The sequence below is a fragment of the Stylophora pistillata genome, chromosome 4 (genome assembly GCF_964205215.1).
Source record: "Stylophora pistillata chromosome 4, jaStyPist1.2, whole genome shotgun sequence".
Taxonomy (NCBI): domain Eukaryota; kingdom Metazoa; phylum Cnidaria; class Anthozoa; order Scleractinia; family Pocilloporidae; genus Stylophora; species Stylophora pistillata.
Genome location: NC_142522.1, coordinates 28108211 through 28131337, shown reverse-complemented (window position 1 = coordinate 28131337; position 23127 = coordinate 28108211). Strand labels below are relative to the sequence as shown.

The window sequence follows — 23127 nt, the reverse complement described above, 5'->3', positions numbered from 1 at the left end:
GTCCCCACATTTAGGTCGATCTTGCCTGAAAAAAAAATTGCGCAGGATAGGAACGATAATTTACTGCTTTGGGAATACAATGAAGTTTGTTGCATTTTACGTGTTTTGCCTAATATAAGTCTGCTGGTGTTTCAAAGATATTACAAACTCCTGTTACGGGACTGTCTGAAGCGCATTTCTCGCCTGATTCGTTCGACTAATATACTGATCAGAACACAAAATTTCTCTACCCCTTATTAAACATGACAGTTAAAATAATTTTCCCACTTCGCTATTTTCCTCGCCATAACTATACTTTTATCAGCACTGACATGGTCTTGCTAAAAGATCGTGATCGGATTGCCCAAGGAAGAGAATAAATACACAACCCGACCCAAATCTCCCTAGTTTTTTCACCTCATCCTCTACTACTGCACCGTCTTATGTCGTGCTAAAAAGAAAGGTTAGAGCTGGTTGCCCAATAAACCTCTAGGATACACGTCATCCAGATAAACATCTTGCTGTCAGTCTCTGTGAAGAGAAGTGAAATAAAGTAACTTCACATCTATTGGGACTACCCAAAGTTTAAAAAGTAGAAAAAATGACAAAAGAATCAGTGACTAATTCTTCAGTATGAGATAAAAATTCATGGAATATTCGCAGTGTAAGCCGATCTGCAACACCTTTGCTCCCAGTAAATTATGCCATTTTTAATATGAATAAAAATAATCATTTTTTATCCTAATTAAAATTAGTATAGCTAGCGACTTAACTCTGTGCCGAAAAAAAGCCGTTTGTCAGCTAGTGGTTTATTCACTAGAAATCGTTCTAAAAGATAAAGAACGTGTCGAATAATGATATATTGCGATGACTCTTGAGAACTTTCATCGCGATTTACCGGTGCTATGGTGAGCAATCATCTTTTCTTAAATATGAGGGTCTCCGCGGGGTTAACTGATAATTATTTAACTGCAAAAAAAAAAAAAAAAATAGCCGTTTTACCGTTAAAAATTCTCCTTTTTAAAAACAATGGAAAGAAATTAACCGTAAGCCGTAAAATGGCCAAAATCTTAGCCATTAACCGTAAAAACCATCGTCATACTGAGACTCTTACATGTCAAAACATAATGCTCAATTATTCGGTGGGAAATTAAAGCCAATGAGACTGTGGAAATGTATGAATGGAATAAATGACATCCAGACAAATTAAAATATACAACTACCACGCTATTCTGTATTCTTATAATCAAGAGTTCGAGAGACTTTCCGACTCACTTGTTGACAACCTCTTCCTTACCATAATTCATTTCAAATGCCGCTGCAGGAATTGTTAAAGAATCCGCATGATATCGGTTTTGCGGTGAACTAAACGCATGGTATGGTTAAAAAACATTTAAAACCCGTGCATGCTGGACGAAATTTCCAATGGTTTAATTAAGACTGACAATTGATCAGAGGAACCTAACGCAGGTTTTATTTTCAGAATGAACGAAAGCAACATCAACGCCTCTCTACTCATTACTACTCATGACATCGTTTTTGCAACGTTGTATTCGTTTATTGTGTTTTTTGGCGTTATAACGAATGGCATAATCGTATCTATTGTACGGAAAACGCGAACCATGCACACAACAACAAACTATCTGTTGATGAACTTGGCTGTAGCCGATTTCCTAACGTTATCATTTTGTCCGGGTTTCTACGACTTTGCATTACACAGTCTTCGATTGGGCTCTGAGAGATTGGATGACATCTTTTGCAAGTTTATTGCAGGAAATGCAATCGTTTGTGTCTCTTTCGATGCCTCTGTGTTGACTCTGTGTACCATTGCGGTGGAGCGCTACCTCGGTATTGTTAAACCTTTTCACAAACGTTGGGTGATGACGAAAAAGAAAGTGAACTTTATTATTGTGGTTATTTGGGTGACAGCTGCTTTTTCAAGCCTTCCCGATATACTGTGGACGAAGGAAAATAACGAAGACGTTCTGTCGCCATGGCGGTATCCATGCACGCGTCCCTGGACAGTTACGCACCAGAAATTGAACGTCAAAGCTTACATTCTTGGTCATTCTGTCGCTTTAATCGTTCTGCCTTCAGTCTTGCTTTGTTTTTGCTATATTTCGAGTTCCGCAGCGCTCAAATCAAGCGCAGGTAAACCGGATGAAGATCCCGCTAGCAAACGGAACATGGAAAGACTCTTAAAGCTTCTTATCTCGTTAGCTTTGGCATTTTGCACACTCTGTCTGCCATTTGCGGTTTTCTTTTTCTATGTCACTGCACTCGCCCCAAACCATTTAGAGCAAAGTTTTAAAACGTTGTTTCTGACACACAGAATTGTTCGTTTTTTGATATTTTCCAACTCATTCGTAAACCCCCTTCTTTACGCTGCTCAAAGCAAAAACTACAGAGAAGTTCTGTTTCAGAAACTTTGCCCCAAAAACAACACACGTAACACAGAAAACGACGCTGCAGTCAGAGCCAGAGAGGAGAAAAATAGAATATATTACGAAACAGCCGTGTAAAACAATTGTCACAATAAGAAAGGTCAGTGACACATTTGTTTTCGTAGAAAACATCTTTATTCTTGCTTGACGAACAGAAAGAAAGACAGAGAAAGAAAACGGAATCCAAAGGGGATTCGAAACCTATTCGCCAAACGGTTTCGACTTCATAATTAAATGTTCTGGAACATGAAATTATAAACTGTAACCTGTTTAGGGTGTGTTGAGTCATAGACTAAGCCCACATGTGAAAAGGGACCTTCTTATTCTTAAGATCAACAATCGGTCAAAGGCATTCTGTGAGGATAGTGAAGAATATGGTTTATTTTGAACTCGGTCGCAAGGATACACCTGATGTTTTTGAAGCGAACTGAATATACCTCCGTAATTTGGTTTTATCAACTAAACTGAAATTGTAAATTGGCCACCGTAAAGAGTTAAAAAGCTGAAATTTTGAGTGTTAGCCCTTCGTCAGAGCACTAATCCCCTGAAAATACCTCTGACAACTATGAACAAAATGGTTAAATTATTTTTTTTTTGTAGGATCATCACGAAATAGAAGACTGTGTTCTCAAAAACCCTTGACGCTAATCGCCAGAAACATTCAAAGAGATTACAATCGAACCCAAAATAGAATATCACCTATATAAATGATAATTTTTACCGCAATTGGCAGTAATGTCGCAATCTGATTGGCCAGTTTTCCGTTGTCGATAAGAGTACAGACAACGCTGCTCGCGTCAAAGTATCACGCGACGTGTCACTTACTAAAAGAATCGGGTTTTTTTTGTTTTTTGACTTCGATATTGTGATAAAAAAATAAATCGAAAGTGGTTAATCGTAGTCTGCGGACCCAGTCGGCTGCGCCTCGCGAATCCACAACATTTTGACCATTGTGATGATAGAATATCATTGTCAACATGAGTACAGACCACGTCAAACCACCGTCGATTTGTCAAGTTTTAGTGAATTAAACTGCCAGTCGTAAGATTGCTGAAGAGTTGGTCATCAACCTATTGACAATTTATGGAGACGCACAATCGTCCATTGGAAGAGATTCAATACCGATGAAGATTCTCGGAAATTTTGGATGCTTTCTAAATTCTAACAACTAATATATATAACTACGGATTGTTTGGCTTTCGTCGACAGGTCAACAATCGCTAATCTTTGCTAACTGTAGAATGTTATCATTCTTAACACTACTGAATTGAATTTATGTCATCTTATGTTATCAAAGTTAATCTGCGATCACGGAGATAACTAAATCTCCAAGATGATTTTGCTTTCTATAAGCTTTCGAGCTAAATTTCCCTATGGGGGCCGTCTCCTATTGATCGCTTTTATGTGTGGCAGTCATTCCGCTTTCTTTTATTCGATGTGCAGGCAAAAATACCACCAGCGTTTTGCTTTTTCCGCCTGATGGCTTCGCTCGACTCCCGCTAAGTTTGCGCCTCTTTATAGGTATCGACCCGCAGTGGGTATTACGAAGCCAATTATCCTAAAGATGATCTGCGAATGGTTCTTATTTCTGTGGATTAAAAGATACCACTATTTAGAAGAGGTATCGTGAAACCACCGAAAATATATATTAGCCTATCAGGATAAGGGTGGTACCAAAAGTGAGCAATGAAAACTAAAACTGAGTGTCCGTGACTGGGCTTTGAGCTTAGAAAATGAAGAATGAGTAATGACGAATTCGCTCTTAGTTTTCGTCTTGCATTTTGGTTTTTAAATGCAAATTATCTCGGGGAATAAGACTGAAACAAAAACAATTTCATACTTACGATCCTAAAAGCTTCTGAAATATACGTTAAGGTTGCTATTACTTTTTCGCTTTCTTTCTACTTTTAATTTTAATTACTTTTATATTTGTTCTTCTGATCTTTAAAATTTTAAAAGCCACGCATTTGTACGTGCTTTAATTCAAATTTGGTTTGATATTAAATCTTCCACTGAATGAAGTGTGTTGGTAAGGGAATGGCAGTTTCGAAAGCCAGTAGCAAGGCACAGCAAAGGGGAAAAAAAGATCAATTTTGAATTAGTTCCAAACTCGATAGCCCATTTCCGAATTACCCTTGGCCTCTTTTTCAAAACGAGGCCTGGTGCTCAACTATTCTTCTGAAAATGAGTTTAATTTGCATGTAAATGAAAACTTATTATCATATGAAAGGATGGGTACCACGACTCGTTTTGAAAATGAGGCCAAGGGTAATTCGGAAATGGGCTATTAATCGAAACTTGACTTGAAAAACAAACTTCTTGGTACGAAGCGAAAGAGGATGATTTGTCATTTTTCTGCCAAACATTGGGCTGAACTGAGTTGTCACATTGGAACCTGTAAGTAGTCTTTTTTTGCCTTTCCTGAACAAAACACTTCTGCAGGATGCTTCCATGTGAATAGACAGTATTGTTGCAATCTCATATTCACTTTGAAATGAATGTCGAAAGCAGCACATGATTGCTTCAGATTTATCGTGTCGCAAATTTCTTATCTCTCTCCTTCTAACTTCTTCCACTCCTGCTCATGTAAAAGAAATTCTTTAGTGCGGTTCACCATACCAATTTTAAGCAAATTCAATGGTACCGTTGGATTTATGATTTTAAACAATAGCTGAACATTAAAAAAATTAAATAAACACGCTTTTCTAAACGGAATCAGACACCACGAATATCTGAATGGAATAGGTGCTCCAGATAGATTGAAAACTATCATGCCAACTGTCTAATAACATTACAAATCGGTTCAATTTTCGCACAAAGGTCGTTGCAATCATTAATCATGTAATCATTTGAAAAACACGCTGCCGATCTGAATGGGATTAAAGGCGCCAGGTATGCTTGGCGCTAACGCTGCGGAAAGCATAAAGTGCTCCAAAATATGTCATCGGAATATTCATGATTCAGTTCTGAAGTGTTATCTACTAAAAAAATAAATAAATAAATAAATAAAAAACAAAGTAGTTTACATTTTCACTCGAGAATCGTCTTTAGATCATCCACAGTCGACTTAGATAGACTGCAATCTAATATCGCCGGGCGGAGGTCGTCAAATATTCTGTCAAACCTCTGAGTCTAAAGGCCTCAGTGCGTACTGAATATTCACCTGCCAATCACCATATTCTGGAAAATTCACCTGCAAATCCACAGCGTCACTTGCACTTACCCTTGAGTGAATAATCGATTGATAGATTTGAATCTTCTATATATAATTTCCTTGTTCTCATAAGCCAAATAAAGTGTCATTTGAGCAATCTCGAGTTCATTTAGTTGCCATGACTATCACAATGTCGTTGAGATGAAAGGAAAATCAGCTTTCACATTTGTGTATTTTCGAACAACTTCCTCGAGAGGGAAAAATTGATTTTCCTTGTTCCCTTCACCAATGCATATCCTCAGATTTCATCGTCTTTATCAATGTTAATTGAAGAAATTGGGTGCGAAAGATAGCAATATTGAGCTTCCATATCTTTGCGATGGTTTTTACTACTAAAGCAGCATGAATTTACCAAAAAACTCTAAACTCAGGTTACTTCTACGAGTGCAAGAAATTTCCTCTATTCGCCGAGTTCTAAATGTTCTTGATTATTTTCTGCCACTCTGTTTGAACGTGTTTTTAAAAAGCGTCGGCTAATTCTCCTCAGTCCTTGTCTGTAGTTAGAACTTTGCGCTGCGTAAAGGAGAGGATTGATAAAAGAGTTGAGAATAAGAAAAAAGCGAACCACTCGGTGTACAAGGTGAAGAGAGTCGTCATTTTGTTTAAGTGTACTCTTTGAGATAAGGGAGACGTAAATAAAGAACACTGCAAACGGCATGCAACAAACAGCAAAAGCTACAGCGAGAGAGACGAGTAACTTTAAAAGGTGTTTCTTGGATTTTTCCGCTTCCCCACTTTCAGCGGAGTTTTCACAACAGATGTTTTTCTTAAAGTGTATTCCATAGAAAACAGAGCAGTAACAAAACAGAGTCACAACTGTGGGCATCACAATAAACAGACTGCAAAATACAATTATATACGTCCTTTTAAACGGCGTGAGTCGATCGAGAGTCCATGGTCGATTACAAGGATATGCTCTAGCCTCTGGATCGTAGTCGTTTGATAAAAATCCTGGTAAACATAGTAGCAACGCTGATACCCACGTTGCGACAATTGCATGACGGACGTTTCCTTTACCAAGTCTTGCATTTGTGTTAAATGGTTTCACGAGAGAAAAGTACCTTTCCACAGCTATGACCATCAATGTGAAAATAGACTCTAGAACAGTGACAGAGAGCACTGCATTTCCTGCAAACACCTTGCAAATGAAATCCCCAGTGGTTTGACTCAGTCTTACGTTATGTAAAGAGAAATCATAAAAGCCCGGACAGAACAACAGTGACAGTAAATCGGCCAGGGCTAAGTTCACCAGCAAATAGTTTGTTGTTGTATGCATGGATCGCGTTTTACACACGATGGCGATCACAACACCGTTGCCAATCACACCAAAAAACACAATGATTGAGTAAATCGTTGCGAAAACGATGTTTTCAGAGGCAACGCCGTCGACAATTCTTCCGTCGATGGTAAAATTAGTTTCACTATTTCCGGAACTCATCGCTTATCAGAGAGGAACAACCTTCCAAATGTCATTTAACATTCCGACTGGCTTTAAATCCTTTTTCTACGACTTACAAGGGCTTTCAACGAGCGAAGTGATTGCTAAAGAATGCCTTTTCTTCACACACGATTTCGAAAGTTCAGCTGTGTAAATGCTTTGTTTCCGAGATGTTACAGGTGAATCGAATTTTTTTAATATATTAGTGACCTTAAGCAAACACGACGGCGACAGCAACGAGGACGTGGAAAAACAAGAGATCTAATTGGCAGAACAATAGCTAAGCACGTGCGTTTTGAAACTTTGTACATTTCTTAGCCGTCCTATGCAAAACAACAAAGTGAAATCGTCTAAATTTACGTCGTCTGCGAACCGAAACCGTGACGGCAAATTATTATAATTTCCATTTGGAGCTCAACGCTACTTTTATGCGTCATGCTGGAGTTGAGCTGTGGCGCCATATGAGACAGTAAGCTCCTGCAGCTATGTTTGGAATTCTAACTAAGAGTAGAAATTCATTTCTTAATCGGAGTCTTCCTTGGCGTTGCCGTCCTGACTGCTTAAGGTCCCTATTAGCTTTCAATTTGGTCGATCAGTTCGGCATATTTAAAATTGGGGAGTAGCCGAGAATAGCATTGACCGACATTTCCAGGTTAAAAAATTATTCTTAAACGTAAGCAAGAGAATTAATATTTATGATCTCTTGACATGAGCCAATGGCATCATCTGGATCTAAAGGGTTAAGAAATCATTTCCTGATGGTTTTAAAGTGGACATCCCGGTTTTTCTGTATACGCAAACAGTACGTAAAAATAATTGTGCCGCTCACGGTATTATCGTTTCATACTAACCTGTAACATCATGGCCGGATGATTTATCGACCAAAGATCATGATAGCAGCTTGTTTCTGTCAATACTTAAGAATTATGAATTATTTATATAGTTTCTAGTTTCTTCGCACGTAATAAATACGAAACAAAACGGGTCGGTTTCTAGGCTATTTTAATAAACATAAAATTTATTTTAATTTCATATCCATGATAAGTCTCTGAAATTCTCTGTTAATTCTCACAACATGTACTTAAAATTAATAAATTTGAAAAAAAACAGCCTGAGAGGAATAGACATTTTCCATTGGGAGTCGAGTTTCCCACACACAATGGAAAATACAATGGAGTTAAGTGAAAAACCGTTCCAAAATAAACAAACAGCATGAAATGTCTAGAAACTTTCATTTTGACGAAAATTTGACTGTGCTGTTTTTCATTTAGAATCGCTCGTATCGTAAAATTATTCATAACCTTAATTATGAATTTTTAATTCTACAGCACCTGCCACTATGTCATTCCACCCGCAAAAGTGCTAATTTGCGAATGTTTCTGTCATGACCGTGCAAACCCTTATGAAGAAAAAAAAACCATAGATTTCATTTTCTCGGATTTTGTGGTCACGGTAATAAACCCAAACAAAATTTTTCCCATGTTCTGGAAATTTCAGGCATTGCTACAAGAAAAATTTCACCTGTCTTTTACTTCGGGGAATTATTGCTTTTCACTGCCCATTATCAAGTAAACCTCGAACTTGGGATTTTGGTTTGTTCTACAGTACAGTCCATTCTACTCCTTTTTTAAAAGGTGTTTCCTTGCGCCCCACGTTGCTTGGTTGTTCTGTTGGAGAAAAGACCGGCAAAGGGTAAAACGACGACTGGACCGGACTATTTTTTGGACCATTTTTGGACCATTTTTTGGACCCTTTTTTGGACCCTATTTTGGACCATTTTATAAGGGGGAAAACACACCGTTAGTACTCAGGGAGGGTTGGGTGCAGTCAATAAGTACTCAGGGAGGGTGGGAGGTGTTTGTAATTGTAAACACTACTGGTTAATGGAGCTTTTATTTGATCGTGCAAATTATTTTAATCGGTTTTTCGACTGACTTTTTGTATATCAAAATTTTTGCGCTGGGCCGCGGCGTCTCTTTAATGTTTTTGTCAGCGAAAGCAAAACTGCCACGTAGACACTGGACTTTAATTTTTATTGAAAATATCGCGTTTACGATCCTCCACTGTTGAGGTGCCAGTCTGGCATAGGTTGTGCGTGTGCCTTTTGAGGCGACTTGTGCACCATCAGTTTTCCTTTGTGTATACAGTATGTAATTACCAGATTTACCTATCTTCCTTTGCCACTGATGTTATCAGACGAGATCACGGAATTTCCGGTCCTTAGCCCTTGACTTAGCCGCATACAGAATTCATAAGCGCTATCGCAATTTTAACGTTTATACGTTTACTATGAAAAATCATTGTTGGTACAGTCGTACAAAACAACCGTCTCTCGGGTGTCTCGAAAACACAGACCTCGAAAACGGAGACCGCAGACCGCAGACCTCGAAAACGCAAACCTCGAAGAATTGTTTTTAACTTTTCGAAGAGAACATTGGTTCACGCGCAGACGTCCAACGTTGAGCGCGGGACAAACCATATTTGGCTACCGAAGTAGACATTCGCTGTATACCACATTCCTTGAATGCAAAAATTCAAGTCCCTCGGCGATATCAATCACTGCCTTGAGAAAAAGCGGTAAAAAAATGTTGAAAGGCTTCGCCTGCTTGTATTTTATCGAGGCAAAGCAAAAACTCGAGGATATCTAAACCTGAACATTAAGACCGAATGGCAGGAAATCAAAACACTCGTATTCCATCATTATAGCAACCGGTTTAAGACCGATTAAAATAATTTGTACGATCGAGTTAAAGCCCCATTAACCAGTAGTGACAATTACAACCACCTCCCGCCCCTCCCTGAGTGATAACAGTCTGCCTTCCACCCCTCCCTCAATACTTATAGACTACACCCACCCCTCCCTGAGTACTAATGGTGTGCTTCCCCCCTTATAAAATGGTCCAAAAAAATGGTCCAAACTCAATGGTCCAAACTCCAATGGTTCAAAAAATAGTCCAGTCCAGTCCCTATTTTACCCTATGCCTGGAGGAACAGCTGTCGTCACAAGCTGAAGTATCCTTTCCTACAGTATTTTTTTTAGATAAGGTTCGAGCACGTTTTCTTGTAATTTGTTCGAATTATTTCCACTCACAATCTGAGGACTGTATAACGTTCTTTGTTTCCTTCTGTTCTCTCACAATCTTAACACACGTACGCTTACAATCGTTGTTCGCTCTTTTTCTTGTTCACACTGTCGCTCTAACATTTCACAATAACTACGATCGTATTACAAGATTTCGATAATTACACTGTTGCCAGCTTGTTACTTAATCGCTTCGTTGTGGTTACATAATTTTTAAATCATGCACGTGTCTAAGAAGTTGTCACCAGATCCTTACGCGTGTCGCGCGTCGCGCGTGGAACTATAGTTTTCCGACATAATTATAGTGCGCTTGCATGCAGAAACGTGTATTGCGTATTCCAACCACATCCGTATCGAATAGCATTTGTGGTCTTTTGTTTCCTGTCACAAATCACCAGTGGTCATTAAAGATTGTAATCGGATTCTATTCTGTCATTTTGATGTCGACTCTGAAGGTAAAGCAGTCAACGCTAAGAAAATAAATGTCGCGCACAAGTCTTAGATCACGAAGAAACAATGATGAATGTTTGACAGTTTAGGTTTGCAGTCAGATGTACGTATCTAGGGCGTTTACGTGTGATAGCAATAAAACTAGGGAACTCTGTAAGATAAAGGGGGAATGATTAGAAAGGTGGTGATGAGCGAAAGTATGACTGCAATAAAGTGAAGAAAACGACAGATACAGTCCTAAGTGTTTGTTGAACCAGCGAGTGCGGAGATATTCCTAACGCAGTGGATAATTCCGCAAAAATAGCTTTTTCCGTCGCTTTTGCAAATATATGTGGCTGGAAGGGTTTCATTCTGTTTGAAAAAGATGATCTGTTCATTTGCGATCCCAAGGGGAGAAGAGTTACAAAATGTTTTGGTCTCGCCACGTCACAGTTATCATCTCGCTGGAACATCAACTCATGTTCTCTTGTTAACAGCAGCTCGTTAAGCTGTGTTGTATGACACTATCTTGTTGTCTGCATGAATATTGTGATAACCAAGGTTAACGGAGATCTTTTACCATAGTTTTTATGCGAAGAAGTTGCTCCGTCAGTGATCCGAGTGATTCCAGTAGAGAAAAAAACGAATCATTCTCTTTCTGGATAAATCAAAGTTACATTCATAATGTTGATATCCACTTCGTCCATTCGTTGAGATTCATCATGGTGGTGCCAGTAGTCATCAGTGCGCCAGATGATCTAAATACGAGCTACGATTATGTTGTGTTCATTGACAAGACACTTTACTCTCCCAGTGCCCCATTACACACCGACAGAGTATCCGGTAAACCTGACGCAGTACTAGTGGGTCTGCCTCCTCCACAGGCTTTCCCAAGAAAAAGCTGTTTCGTCCCCAGTCGCTCGCGATCGAATATTTTGGGGGAGCGAAGGAAGCGATGGGAAGAGAAGAGAGAGGAAGAGGGAAAGCCTGCGAAATCGTGTGTCGAATATATGCGAAATCTGTCGAAAATTTGTAAATCGGTTCAGACAGCGAGAAAGGCAGATTTTTCTGAAGACGAAGCACGCCTTCCATCAACTGAAGATTTTTTTGATGATACTCTTAGTGATTTCCATCGGAGAGTTATCGATTGAAGGTAAGTTGGTCACATATTACAATAACCGGCTAAAATATGTCTTACTTGAGGCCACAGCAGTCCCGCAGTAGTGTTTAATAATGCTTTCCCCGCAGTCTGCAGTCTGCAGTGGCAATATTCCGAATAAACAAGTCTCTTGCTAAACCGACTGCGTCAACCCCATTATTCATGAGTTATCGATTGAAGGTAAGTTGGTCACATATTACAATACCCGGCTAAAATATGTCTTACTTGAGGCCACCGCAGTCCCGCAGTGGTGTTTATTAATGCTTCCCCCGCAGTCTGCAGTCTGCAATGGCAATATTCCGAATAAAAAAGTCTCTTGCTAAACCGACCGCATCAACCCCATGAACTTTGATAAATAGTATTAATACAGTCACCGCTTTCATCATTTTCTCGCAAGTTTGGCTCGCCTAATTTAAGTTTGGATGCGTTATAAGTTATAACTTATATACTCACCTTCGATTTCCATTCAGAGATGGTGAAGATGAAGTGTAACGTTTCGCGGCTATAAATTTCCCACGTCTTAGTTCGTGCCTTCGCGACTACCTCCGCAGTTGCATATTTCTCATGAATCACCCTGTAATGCTGACCCAATCCACTTTCTTCAAAAAATATCACATTCTGACGGCAATTTTGCTCCGGAGAGATGATTTTTTTCATACTTAACTGAGCCTTGTGGACCGGTCTAGGAAGTTCCGGGAAATCCGCCATTAATGCTTCCGCCATCTTGGATACAGGATTTGCCAGTCGCCTCGCCTTCTCTCACCTTCCCATCACTCCTTTCGCCTTTTCTTAATAATTAACTAGAATATCCCCAAAATAATCGCGAGGAGCGACTGGGGACGAGGCAGCTAGTGGGTAACATTTAAATGAAATGGTGTCTCCTCGGTTAATCAACTTTCAAAAAGTGCAGTTCTTGTCGCTCTGTGCGACTGAAATCGGGATTCACTTCTTCACTTTATAAGTATAAATATCCTTTTAAATGATGCCCCTTCTCATTTTCCCTTCTCCACTTGCAGTTTAATACGCAATACAAAACAGGAGAAAAACTAGACGCATTCTCATTCCACATAAATGAGGTTAATTTATTCTTTATGGAAAAAGAGGAATATTAGCCTTTTAACATTTGTTTTTTATTGGCTGTCTCAAGACTATCAACAGAAAGGCCTATTATCTCTGGATCTCCAGCAGTGATATGTAAATATGAGATGTATTGTGTTGCTGGTTAGACCACTGAGGTACCTTTTTCAGTGTGTCTTGCCACTGGCAGAAAAAAATTAAAAGGCGTAAATGATTTCCATGGTATTTTAGACATAGTGAGCAAGCCATCTAGACAGACAATAGCAAATGTTTATTAATGCAGGGGAATTTTAAAAGATAATAAACAAAGTATTAGAATTTAGAATTTAACAATAGCTTGTCAGATATAGTTACCATTCATATTTGCAAATAGGTACCGAAAAACCTTTTTTGGGAGTATTTATCATTAAAGTTTAAAGTACCCGTTGCCAACCTAGCTAGATATCATTACGATGATTAGTGAGGCCATGAAAATTACAATTAAGATTAAATAGAAGTTCTGCTGATTAGGATTTGGTATCAACTGTGTGGAAATAAGACCTAAAGTAATAGTTTTATATTTCGGCATCGTAAAGATAGAAGTTTTTTGTAATTATCCTCGAGAACATGCGAATGAAATAATCCTCCATGAATAATGGTAGGGATCAGTTCTTATTTACGGCGGAGCTTGTTATAGTGGGCGATTTTTAGTCCTTCTGTATGAGTATGGTGATTGTTTCAAGTGTTGCGACAGTGGTACCTAATTGAGGGCACAAAACTGTTTCTCTAACCTCACAGCTTAGCAGGTCCACCTAGTTCCACACAGTAAGATTTCTGAGATGTTCTTCTTAAGGCTCTAAAGAGCATGCAGCTTTCGAAGATTCTCTTGAACCCGTCCCTAAAATTGGAACTTTGCAAGGCGTAAAGCAATGGATTGAAAAAGGAGTTCGAAAAAAGGCAAAAACGACATAGTCTGTGAAGTAGATGAAGAGTAATGTAATTATCCTGGACGAATGCTTGCTTAGAAGATATCAAAAATATGAAAAATACAGCAAATGGCAGCGAGCAGAGGGCGAAAATAATGGTGAGCCAAATGAGAAGTTTGGCCAGTCGTTTTTTTTCTTGTTTTTCACGGCTTCCCGTGACAGACGACTGGGAAAAAATTGTTTTTGTGAAATATAAGCCACGGATGATTTCAAAATAGCAGAATAGAAGGATAACAAAACTCACCACACCAAAACAAGTACACGTGAAGATGATAAAGGGTTTGTGAAGGAAGTATTCATCTAAACTCCATGGACGTTTGCAGGGATATTTTGAATAAGTTGAAGTGACGTTGTACGTATTGGCTTGAATATCTGGGATGCACGACAACAAGCCTAACAACCACAGCCCAGCTATGAAATATTTAACCCGATCCTCATTGATTCTCAAATTAGAGTGAAAAGGTTTGAGAAGCGCCAGATACCTTTCCACAGCAATCGTGCAAACCGTAAGAACGGCCACGTTGATGGTAATTGGAACTATTGCATTTCCTGCAAACAGCTTGCAGATCAGATCTCCCGAGAATCCATTTAAATAAACGTTCTGAAGTGCAAAGTCGTACAGTCCAGGGCAAAACAACAACGTTAGTAAGTCTGCCAAAGCCAAGTTCATTAGCAGATAGTTAGTTGTTGTGTGATTTGATTGGGTTTTGTGAATTATTGTGATCACGATTGAGTTTCCTATCACTCCAAAGAGAACTATGAAGGAGTACAAGGAGGCGAAAACCACATCGTGATTTGAAATCGTTGCTTCGGTAAAATTTCTGCTCGTGTTATTACTTCCAGGCATGCTTGATCGAACGTAGCTGTTTCAGTGCTTCTAACAGTAAATGAGATTCCGATTCTAATAAATAGCTTTTCTCCCTCATTCATCAGATTGCAGCAAGATCGCCATAGGTTTGCTTAGATCCGCAAGGATGGCTTTCACATGATAAATGCGAGAGAAAAATACAATTAAATATACTACCTCTACACGCGGTGTTCCTAGTCAGGTGAATACACCGAGGAACATGCAAATTACCGCTTCATTATCAAGTAGCTTTTAAGTGCCGAGACCAATAAGGGATGTCTTCTCTGTGTTGCGACACGGGAGATGCAACAAGGTCGCTAAAGTGAAAATAAAGTAATTAATATTTCATCCTCACATTATTCAAAGTTGCAATTTAATACTTTAAGAGGTGAAATGCTATGTCTATATATCATTGTGAAAGCATAAAAAGGGTTTAAATAATAACCTGAAATCATTTGAACGGCTGTGTTGAAGCTTAGGGTTAAAATAAATTGAAAACCAGAAACATACGCTTTCTAAGACCACTCATAGAGTATGATATGTTAACATACAATGTCTTAATAAATATACCTGACAAACAAGACAAGAGAAGATCCATATCATTTCGGAAATGACGTTTGTTTTGGATTGGGATAGGTATTACCAGTCGAGCTTCCATTACTTTTGTCTCTATTTGTGTTTTCACGATTGGGAAGTCAGTTATAAGTCTTATTCGTTCAATAAATTTCATCAGAACTCGGCTGAGCATGCCACACTTAACGTGAAATGCGAGCGTGTCTTATAAATTCAAATGAAGTAGCTGACAGGTGAATTAAAAATAGAACAGCTTATTTCAGAAACTCCCTTGTTCAATTTCAAAAATTCAATCTAGCCTAAAACAAATAATTTAGATTTTTAGTAGCCGGTAAAATCCGCTTTTGACAGTTCAGCTCAAGGTCTTCTGACATAGCGACTGAAAATACAGCGTCCATTAGCAGAATATTTGCCCTTAAGGTAGCAGGTGTAAAAGTTCCCTCAAGGGCTTTTCACCAGTAAGATCTGAAAGTTGTTTCTCCAAACCAATGACCATGGAATTTCTCTTTTGCTAGTCGAGGGAATATGACGTTACATCAAGCACGATTCTCTGGTTAATAGGTTACATCAACTAAGTTGAAATTGTAAATTGCCACCGTAACGAGTTAAAATGCTGACGTTTCGAGCTTTAGCCCTTCATCAGAGCGAATGACGAAGGGCTAACGCTCGAAACGTCAGCCTTTTAACTCGTTACGGAGGCAAATTTAAAATTTCAACTTAGTTGCTATGACCAAATTTCTTTGTTACCCCCACCCACGCAGCACCACAGTTTCTTTAGAAACTTTCACCCACGATTCTCTGGTTGAAGCTTTACTTAGTGCAACTTTTAACTGTATCGAACCCAAACTGTATTGACGCAAAAGGTCAAAATACACGCGGCATTACCAGGAGTGATCATGAGTCGAGTTTATCTCTTGAATTTTCGAGGGGTCTGAGTTTTCGGGGTGTGAGTTTTCGTGACACCCCAAGCTCGCTTGCACTCAGGTAAAATGTTCATGGATTTTGCCGACATATGTCAATGAAGTGCCGTATGCGAGGGCTAAAGACATCGATTTCTCATCGGCTAAGAAGCACAAAGAAAAGCTCGACCAAAAAATCGAGGATCTACAACAGCCGCAAGCCTCGAACCATACAACAACTTCTAGTTCCTCCTGTTCTTCCCCTTGATTTGTAATGATCTTAGGTATAGCGCATTAGATCATATATCGAATTAATTCTGCGCTATAGAAATAATAAAATTATTAAATTATTATACGAAAAAATCCTTAGTCTTTTTGCTTTCCACTTTTGCTCGAACAGCTAACAACAATGCATAAAACCATCCCTTCTTTCTCACATGAACTCTTCGTTAGATACGGTTTGTTTACGCTCGAGGAACACCAAGATGGCGGATAGTAACCGTTGCTAAGCTGTTGGTCACGTGGGTGAAACCCAAGAATTGGTCACGTGGGTGAAACCCAAGAATAGATTAAAGCATGCACGAGAATCTTGACGACGTCATTGAGAGAACGTAACATCATTGCGTTTATTTGAAAACCACAACTAAGAAGAACACTGCGCCTATAGAAATTGCGAAACTTCCTTCACCGTTAAACTAGATGAAGGAAATAAAATGCTGATAGGAATAACGATTAAAAAAGCTTATGACGCTTTTTTTTTCGCACAGTGGTGATCAAAAATAAAATCTTTCACAATATTTTTTTGATCTATTTATTTATTTTGCAAGATCCGAGATAGATAAGTGATAGTACCGGAAAAAAACAGGGTTCTTAGTTTTTTTGGGAGAAAAGGGTATCACAAAACGGTTATCCAGAATTAAATGTACAGAGCTGCAGAAAGATATTTTACGTAATCAATAATCTATCTTACCACTTAATCGGGTCACCTTATAATTTGCATTTAAAAGGATGCGAATAAACTTTCCTAATTTTTATTTCTTTTAAGTGGTTTGACACAGAAAACATTTCAGTTTGTAATTCCATAACCAAACAACCCAGTAAAATGCAATCAATGTTCAACAGGAAATGAGGGATTTATCACGATTTATTTTCCGGTAGTCCGCTACAGAAAAGAAACACTTAATTTCAGGCGATTTTCGTTTAACACCTCTCTGTCTGGTAGAAAGCCATGTGTTATCTGTGCACTAAGTAACGCCACTCCAGACCTAAAGGGTGCAATATTCGTTGAATAGATCAATAATGTCGTTTCCTGTAATTTTTATTACTTCTTCAATAATCTTAGCGGAAATTTGTTCTAAGATGTCGGAAGAATGAAAAGAGTCCGATTAATTTTTTAAATGGACTTTTTGCACCCTATTCTTCTCTCAGAATATAACCGTTGCGTTAGCGACGATGGTCTCGACGACTACGATTTTGGCTCATTGCCTCTTGTGATTAATAAGGGCATTTATTTTCTAATACAAATAAGGAAACATTCAGACTCACGGCTCACTGTGCCTGGCACGTTTTAGCCACGGCGCGTTAGGCCGAATGTAATTTTATTGGGCTAAAAAAACTATGAAACACCAAACAAAAGCGTGACTGCTGAACTTAAATGTTGCCTCGTTACTCAATTGTTTTTATGGACACCTATCGTAGTTATCGCCGGCTCATCAAATGCTGCAATTAATTAACATTTTGGTCGAGCATATATGTATATATCGTTTAGAACTTGACTCAAAACTCCTTATTTATTCATCGCTGAGACGGAACAGGACGGAGGAAGTTTTTAAAAACAGCCGCATAAAAACGCTTTTTTTTCATAGTTCTAAGCTGATTCTTCGGAGTTTGTAGTCTGAGTGGATCATAAGCGAACGTGGTTTGTGGGTTTTCCGATCTTTTTTACAATGGATGAAAGCTATTTAAATAGATCCCAAGAACATTTAAAAACAACCTCACAGGACATCGTTTTTGCCACATTATACTCGTTTATGGTGTTTTTTGGCGTGTTGGGTAATGGTGTAGTGATTGCTGTCGTACGCAAAACGCCTTCGATGCGCACGACAACGAATTATCTTCTGCTGAACTTAGCTGTGGCCGATTTATTGACGTTACTTCTTTGTCCCGGTATTTATGACTTTGCATTGAATCATTCGAGGATGAACTCCACACTGGGTGATATCATCTGCAAACTCTTTGCTGGAAATGCCGTCGTCACATTCGATGCGTCCGTGTTGACTCTGTGTGTTATCGCCGTGGAGCGCTATGTGGCAATTGTCAAACCTTTTCAAAGTAGCAGTAGGAGCATTTCTTCCAACAACACGAATTTAGTCATTGTCGGGATTTGGGTACTGTCGTTCATTTTGAGTTTCCCAGACAGTTTGTGGACGATCTACAAGAAGGATCCCAGCTCGAGTTATCCATGCACTCGCCCATGGACGCTGGAACACGGGTCAATTGTTAAGGTCTACATTATCGCTCACTCTCTGGTCATGATTGTATTTCCCTCCATTTTGATTTCATTTTGCTACCTCTCGATTCTTAAAGTGCTCAAGTGGGATTTGTCAGACCCGGGGATAGACGAAGCCGAAAAGAACAGTATGAAAAGGCTTTTAAAACTACTTGTCTCTTTAGCGGTGGCATTTTGCGCACTCTGTTTGCCGTTTGCGTGCTTCTTTATGTATGTTTCCTTGATCACGGACGCTCAAATTAAGCAAGATTTCGCACAATTGTTTCTCGCAAACAGAATTGTTCGGGTACTGATATTTTTTAATTCTTTCATTAATCCGCTGTTGTATGCCGCACAGAGCGCAAATTACAGAAAGGCAATGGATGAAATTTGCTGCCGCACTAAAGTGGTCGATTCAAGGCGCAGATCCATGAAACTGGCGGAAAGAACCTCACCCACTGGAATTGGAGAGACAGTCCTAGTACAGAGACTCTGACAGCTGCATCTGTGTGAAGGATTGATAACAAACCAGATGCAGAATTGAATGACGAGTTAAGTGACAACTAAAAAAAAAACAATCAAAGAAAGCATTATTCGCTTGCCATGAACTTTTTTTTTCATTTCGAAGTGATTAATTTCATCGATAGAAACTATAGAATGAAATAGCCCGGAACAACTTTTTCAAAATGCCCATAAATATTGCAATTCAGATCGCTTTTAAATGTTGAGATATGTCGATATCATTTGCATTGGATTTTATTTGACCATACACTTTCTTTGTCTCCGACGGAGGAACACGTATTTCACTAACTGCTGTTTTGCAATGACTACAGTGATGAAAGAGACTTAGATTCAGCATGATATTTCTCGCATAAATTGGTCAACTAGTCCTTCCCTCTGCTTTCAGTCATATGAGCACTAATAAATAAAAAGTAAGTAATAAATAATGATATAAAAAATGAGTGGAATCAGAGTTCGTTTCAGCCGTTGGCCATTCCTACGAACGTTACAGTGCCGAGTATATCATTTTTAAACTCACTGATACTTGATCCAGATAACGGTGGGACTGAAGAGATAAATCTATCAAAACCGCAATTATGATGACGGAGTTTCTGTTTAAGATAACGATTCCTTGAAGATAATCCATGTTTGAAAAATCGATATCACACTGAATGCACAATATGTATGCACTACATGCTTTACTCGGCTAAAAAAGAAAATAAATAAAAAAATTTCTTTAACTACCAAGTCTTTTCTCGGACTAATTAGCAATCTCGAACGTTTCTTGTGTGCAAAAGAAGAAGGATGAGTTAAGTGTGCGATAAGAATTGGTTATCAATCGAATATCAATCGAATATTTTAATAAATCACCAATAAAATAACGGCAAAAGTGACCAATCAGCTCTCACAAACAAGGCGTTGGTAAAAAGCGATTGGCCGATACCTTTTCCGTAATTCTCAGCCACAAGACTCGACAAGACTTACTATGAATAACGGTTGATCCTCCAGCAAAGTTTAGTCGTTCTACTTCCAAATCGAGTTTGTTGGTATTATTACAAATTTGTCATCATCTCTTGAGAGGAATCTGTTCTATGAATGTAGTTGTTTCCGTAAATGAGAAAAATTGAGCTGAGTCCCAGACCATACTGTGGTTTGCCGTATATCAAATAAATGAAATCTGCAAAGCGACTTGATCATTAACTTCAAACTTTCTCCAAGGAAAGAGAGCAAATTTTCTTTGCACTCCAGAAAAAGCTCATAATTTCGTAATTTACTATATAGGAAAGTGGTCTGTGAGTTTGAGATATGATAACGTTAAGTGAAATAGACACCTCAGTGACATAATACAACTTTAAAGGCAAAATTGTCGCTTTATCAACTCGAATTCAAAATAAGATCCAGATGTAATTCGTTTGACTCAGCCTCATTGAAAAAAAAGCTACTACGATATAATTACAACTGACTACTAACAGCGCAGATCTTCGGGGTCAACATTTAAACGTGTATTTTTGCCAATTATCGCCAATCTTATCTATGTAAATGTTCAACAATCTTGAAAAGCGATTAAAACGCTATATTTGTTGAAGAAGGTAAAAGATTAGAATAACACGACAATTGCGCATTTTTGGAAATTAACATATGCGTTGTGCGACCAGTTCCAATTATCGCCTGGCGCCGTTTAGCATGCTTGAAAAGCAATAAAGAGACTATCTTATTGTGGTTAAAGAGGGCTAAAAATTTAAATAGCATGACAGCGGAACAGTTCCTACAAATTAAACGCATTCATTGTTCAACTTCTGCCAGCTTTCACCAGCCGTTTCCATAAACGGTTCAAAGACAATTTTTGTCACGAGACTGAAACTGAATGGCACGAATATATTCCTGTAGAGCAATTTGATAATTGAAATGCCATTTCAGAAATAAGTTGCTATGACCATTTAATGCATCTTTTATAGACAACGTGTTGGTGTAAATCTTCCTTTTTTTTTTGTGACGGAAAATTTCGCTGAAATTTGAATGCCTCAGAACAGTGCCTATCAGAGCCGGCCAAGATGACATTTGTTTTAAGAGTTTCTCCCCCTCAGGAACGTAACTCTGAAGCTAATACCGTACAACCAACTATCAAAAAAGACACTGTGACTATCAAACGTTAATTCAAAGTTCTCACATTTGTTTCGTGAAACAAAGGAAATGCTTTATTCATTTTAAACTATCATTTAAAATGTTTAGACTCATTCTTTGGTTTTATTAGTTTCTTTAGAGTAAACATCTGTCAATTGCAAGTAAGCAAACGGGTTGGTATCACGAAAGTACAGCGAGAAAGAAGAAAACGAGAGAAATGGGAGGTAACAAAAAGGACCTACAATCATCAGCTGGCACCCGGCACAGCACAAGACGTTCTTTTAGCGACTTTTTACACATTCATTGCTGTTTTCGGTGTTGTCAGTGATGCTATCGTGATAACCATAGTGCGAAGAACGCTTTCAACGCACACATCAACAAACTATCTTCTCTTGAAATTAGCTGTGGCTGATCTCCTGACTTTCATTCTGTGTCCTGGGATGTGCAGTATGACTTTGCTTTATCTAACGTCAACCTGCAGCTGAAAGGGATTACGGGGGATTTGATCCGTAAGTTGTTTGTGGGAAATGCTGTTGTTCCAATCACCATCAATGTCGCCGTCCTAAATGTCTGTACGATTGCTGTGTAGAGGTATTTGGCTCTTCTAAAGCCTTTTTAAGTCAACTCGAGGATGTACGAAGATCAAGTAAAATATATGATTTCCGTGCTGTGGTTGCTTGCCCTGCTATCCTGTATCCCATATATTCAAGCCATTACATACAACATCCCGTCTTCCACGTATCCGTGCAAACGCCCTCGGAGTTTAGACGAGTATTTCCTTCACAAGTCCTTCATTACATTCAGTGTTGTTTGTTGTGGCCTTGTTAATTCTATGATACTGTTTATCTGTTATTTTGAAATCATCCGCGGATTGTACTTTACGAACCCAATTTGCTCTAAGTCATCGGACACAGAAGCAGACAGAAAGACACAGAAGCAGACAGAAAGACAAAGAAGCAGCTAGCTCAGTCGACCTCTGATCTGGCTGGCTGTTGCCTTTTCCTTCTGTTCACTGCCATTTCATATATATTTCCTCTTCCTTATTTCCTTGGATAATGAAACGGTCCAAAAAAACTGCAGCACATTGACTTGGATTCAAAAAGCATCACGCTTTCTGCTATTTTCTAATTCTTTCCTAAATCCTATTATGTATGCGCTACAAAGCTCGAACTATCGTGATGGATGTAAATTAATTTTAGCTCCAGGCTGATTTGCCGCAATTCTTAGGTAACAAATTCTACACAAAGCATCACTAATAGGTGTACAGCATCGAGGAGCACACTGGCAACATTACACAGCAAAGAACATTTCGTAATAAATGTCAAGTTGAGTGAAAGAGAACAATTATCCTTTGGGAAAATTACAATCGAAACTCTGGTGATTAAGCAACCAAAGTCAAGCTTCTGTAACGCTTTTCCTCCTGGTTGGTGGTCACCTCCGGGAATTTGCACTTACTCACCAGTTTTAATTCTTGACAATTATCATAGCTAAACATTTGGGTAAATAAGGCAAAATATGTTACCTAATTATTCCCTTATGAACGATCATTACTGCGCTGCCTCATGAATACGAATTTACACAGTGTTATCGGAGAAGGGCATTTTATTTTACCAAGTTGTTAATCACGAATGATTTTTAACAGTTAAATATGAAGATAATCAAATCAGTTTTCACATCATCAGTTTGCTGTTGTAACAAGGCAAAGCAAGAATTAAGTAGACTGTTATCAAACTCAGTGTTCACAGATGAGTGTAACTCGTGACGGATTTGACGAGCCTTCTAATGTGTGTAATAAATAAAATAGCCGGGTCCCAGAAATGCTATATTTCTCAAGATCGTGAATTTTGCAGAATTGTCCCCAGCAAAAGGCGCAAAAGTGGATTGAAGCGGTAAAATTTGGCGAATTCTTAC

The 23127-nt window shown here is 38.7% G+C and overlaps 4 protein-coding genes and 1 pseudogene across 5 annotated transcripts; 3 read left to right on the top strand and 2 right to left on the bottom strand.

Moving 5' to 3' along the window:
- Positions 1-551: 551 nt before the first annotated feature.
- On the top strand, positions 552-2533 carry LOC111329254 (tachykinin-like peptides receptor 86C). Of its 2 annotated transcripts, XM_022933889.2 has the most exons (2): positions 552-1355; positions 1463-2533. In XM_022933889.2, exon 2 carries the CDS (start codon positions 1464-1466, stop codon positions 2499-2501), a length of 1038 nt encoding a protein of 345 aa, XP_022789624.2. In that variant the 5' UTR covers positions 552-1355; position 1463; the 3' UTR covers positions 2502-2533. The 2 variants fall into 2 exon arrangements, with proteins under 2 accessions (XP_022789624.2, XP_088612051.1); XM_088755925.1 differs by having other exon boundaries at positions 552-2533.
- A 31-nt stretch (positions 2534-2564) lies between these two features.
- On the bottom strand, positions 2565-7476 carry LOC111329256 (tachykinin-like peptides receptor 86C). Its single transcript, XM_088755926.1, has 2 exons — positions 5450-7476; positions 2565-4011 (listed from the first exon to the last, which is right to left on the bottom strand). Exon 1 carries the CDS (start codon positions 7073-7075, stop codon positions 6038-6040), a length of 1038 nt encoding a protein of 345 aa, XP_088612052.1. The 5' UTR covers positions 7076-7476; the 3' UTR covers positions 2565-4011; positions 5450-6037.
- Positions 7477-12806: 5330 nt separating this feature from the next.
- On the bottom strand, positions 12807-15903 carry LOC111329251 (galanin receptor 2b). Its single transcript, XM_088759043.1, has 2 exons — positions 15205-15903; positions 12807-14951 (listed from the first exon to the last, which is right to left on the bottom strand). The coding sequence occupies exon 2, from the start codon at positions 14632-14634 to the stop codon at positions 13594-13596; it is 1041 nt and encodes a 346-aa protein (XP_088615169.1). The 5' UTR covers positions 14635-14951; positions 15205-15903; the 3' UTR covers positions 12807-13593.
- A 1986-nt stretch (positions 15904-17889) lies between these two features.
- LOC148733172 (neuropeptide Y receptor type 2-like) lies at positions 17890-23039 on the top strand. Its single transcript, XM_088755922.1, has one exon. It carries the CDS (start codon positions 18053-18055, stop codon positions 19088-19090), a length of 1038 nt encoding a protein of 345 aa, XP_088612048.1. The 5' UTR covers positions 17890-18052; the 3' UTR covers positions 19091-23039.
- On the top strand, positions 21279-23039 carry LOC111329269 (neuromedin-U receptor 2-like; annotated as a pseudogene).
- Positions 23040-23127: the final 88 nt, after the last annotated feature.

Coding starts and splice junctions, on each gene's coding strand:
- LOC111329254 (XM_022933889.2), top strand. CDS start 1,464: ATGAACGAAAGCAACATCAACGCCTCTCTACTCATTACTACTCATGAC.
- LOC111329256 (XM_088755926.1), bottom strand. CDS start 7,075: ATGAGTTCCGGAAATAGTGAAACTAATTTTACCATCGACGGAAGAATT.
- LOC111329251 (XM_088759043.1), bottom strand. CDS start 14,634: ATGCCTGGAAGTAATAACACGAGCAGAAATTTTACCGAAGCAACGATT.
- LOC148733172 (XM_088755922.1), top strand. CDS start 18,053: ATGGATGAAAGCTATTTAAATAGATCCCAAGAACATTTAAAAACAACC.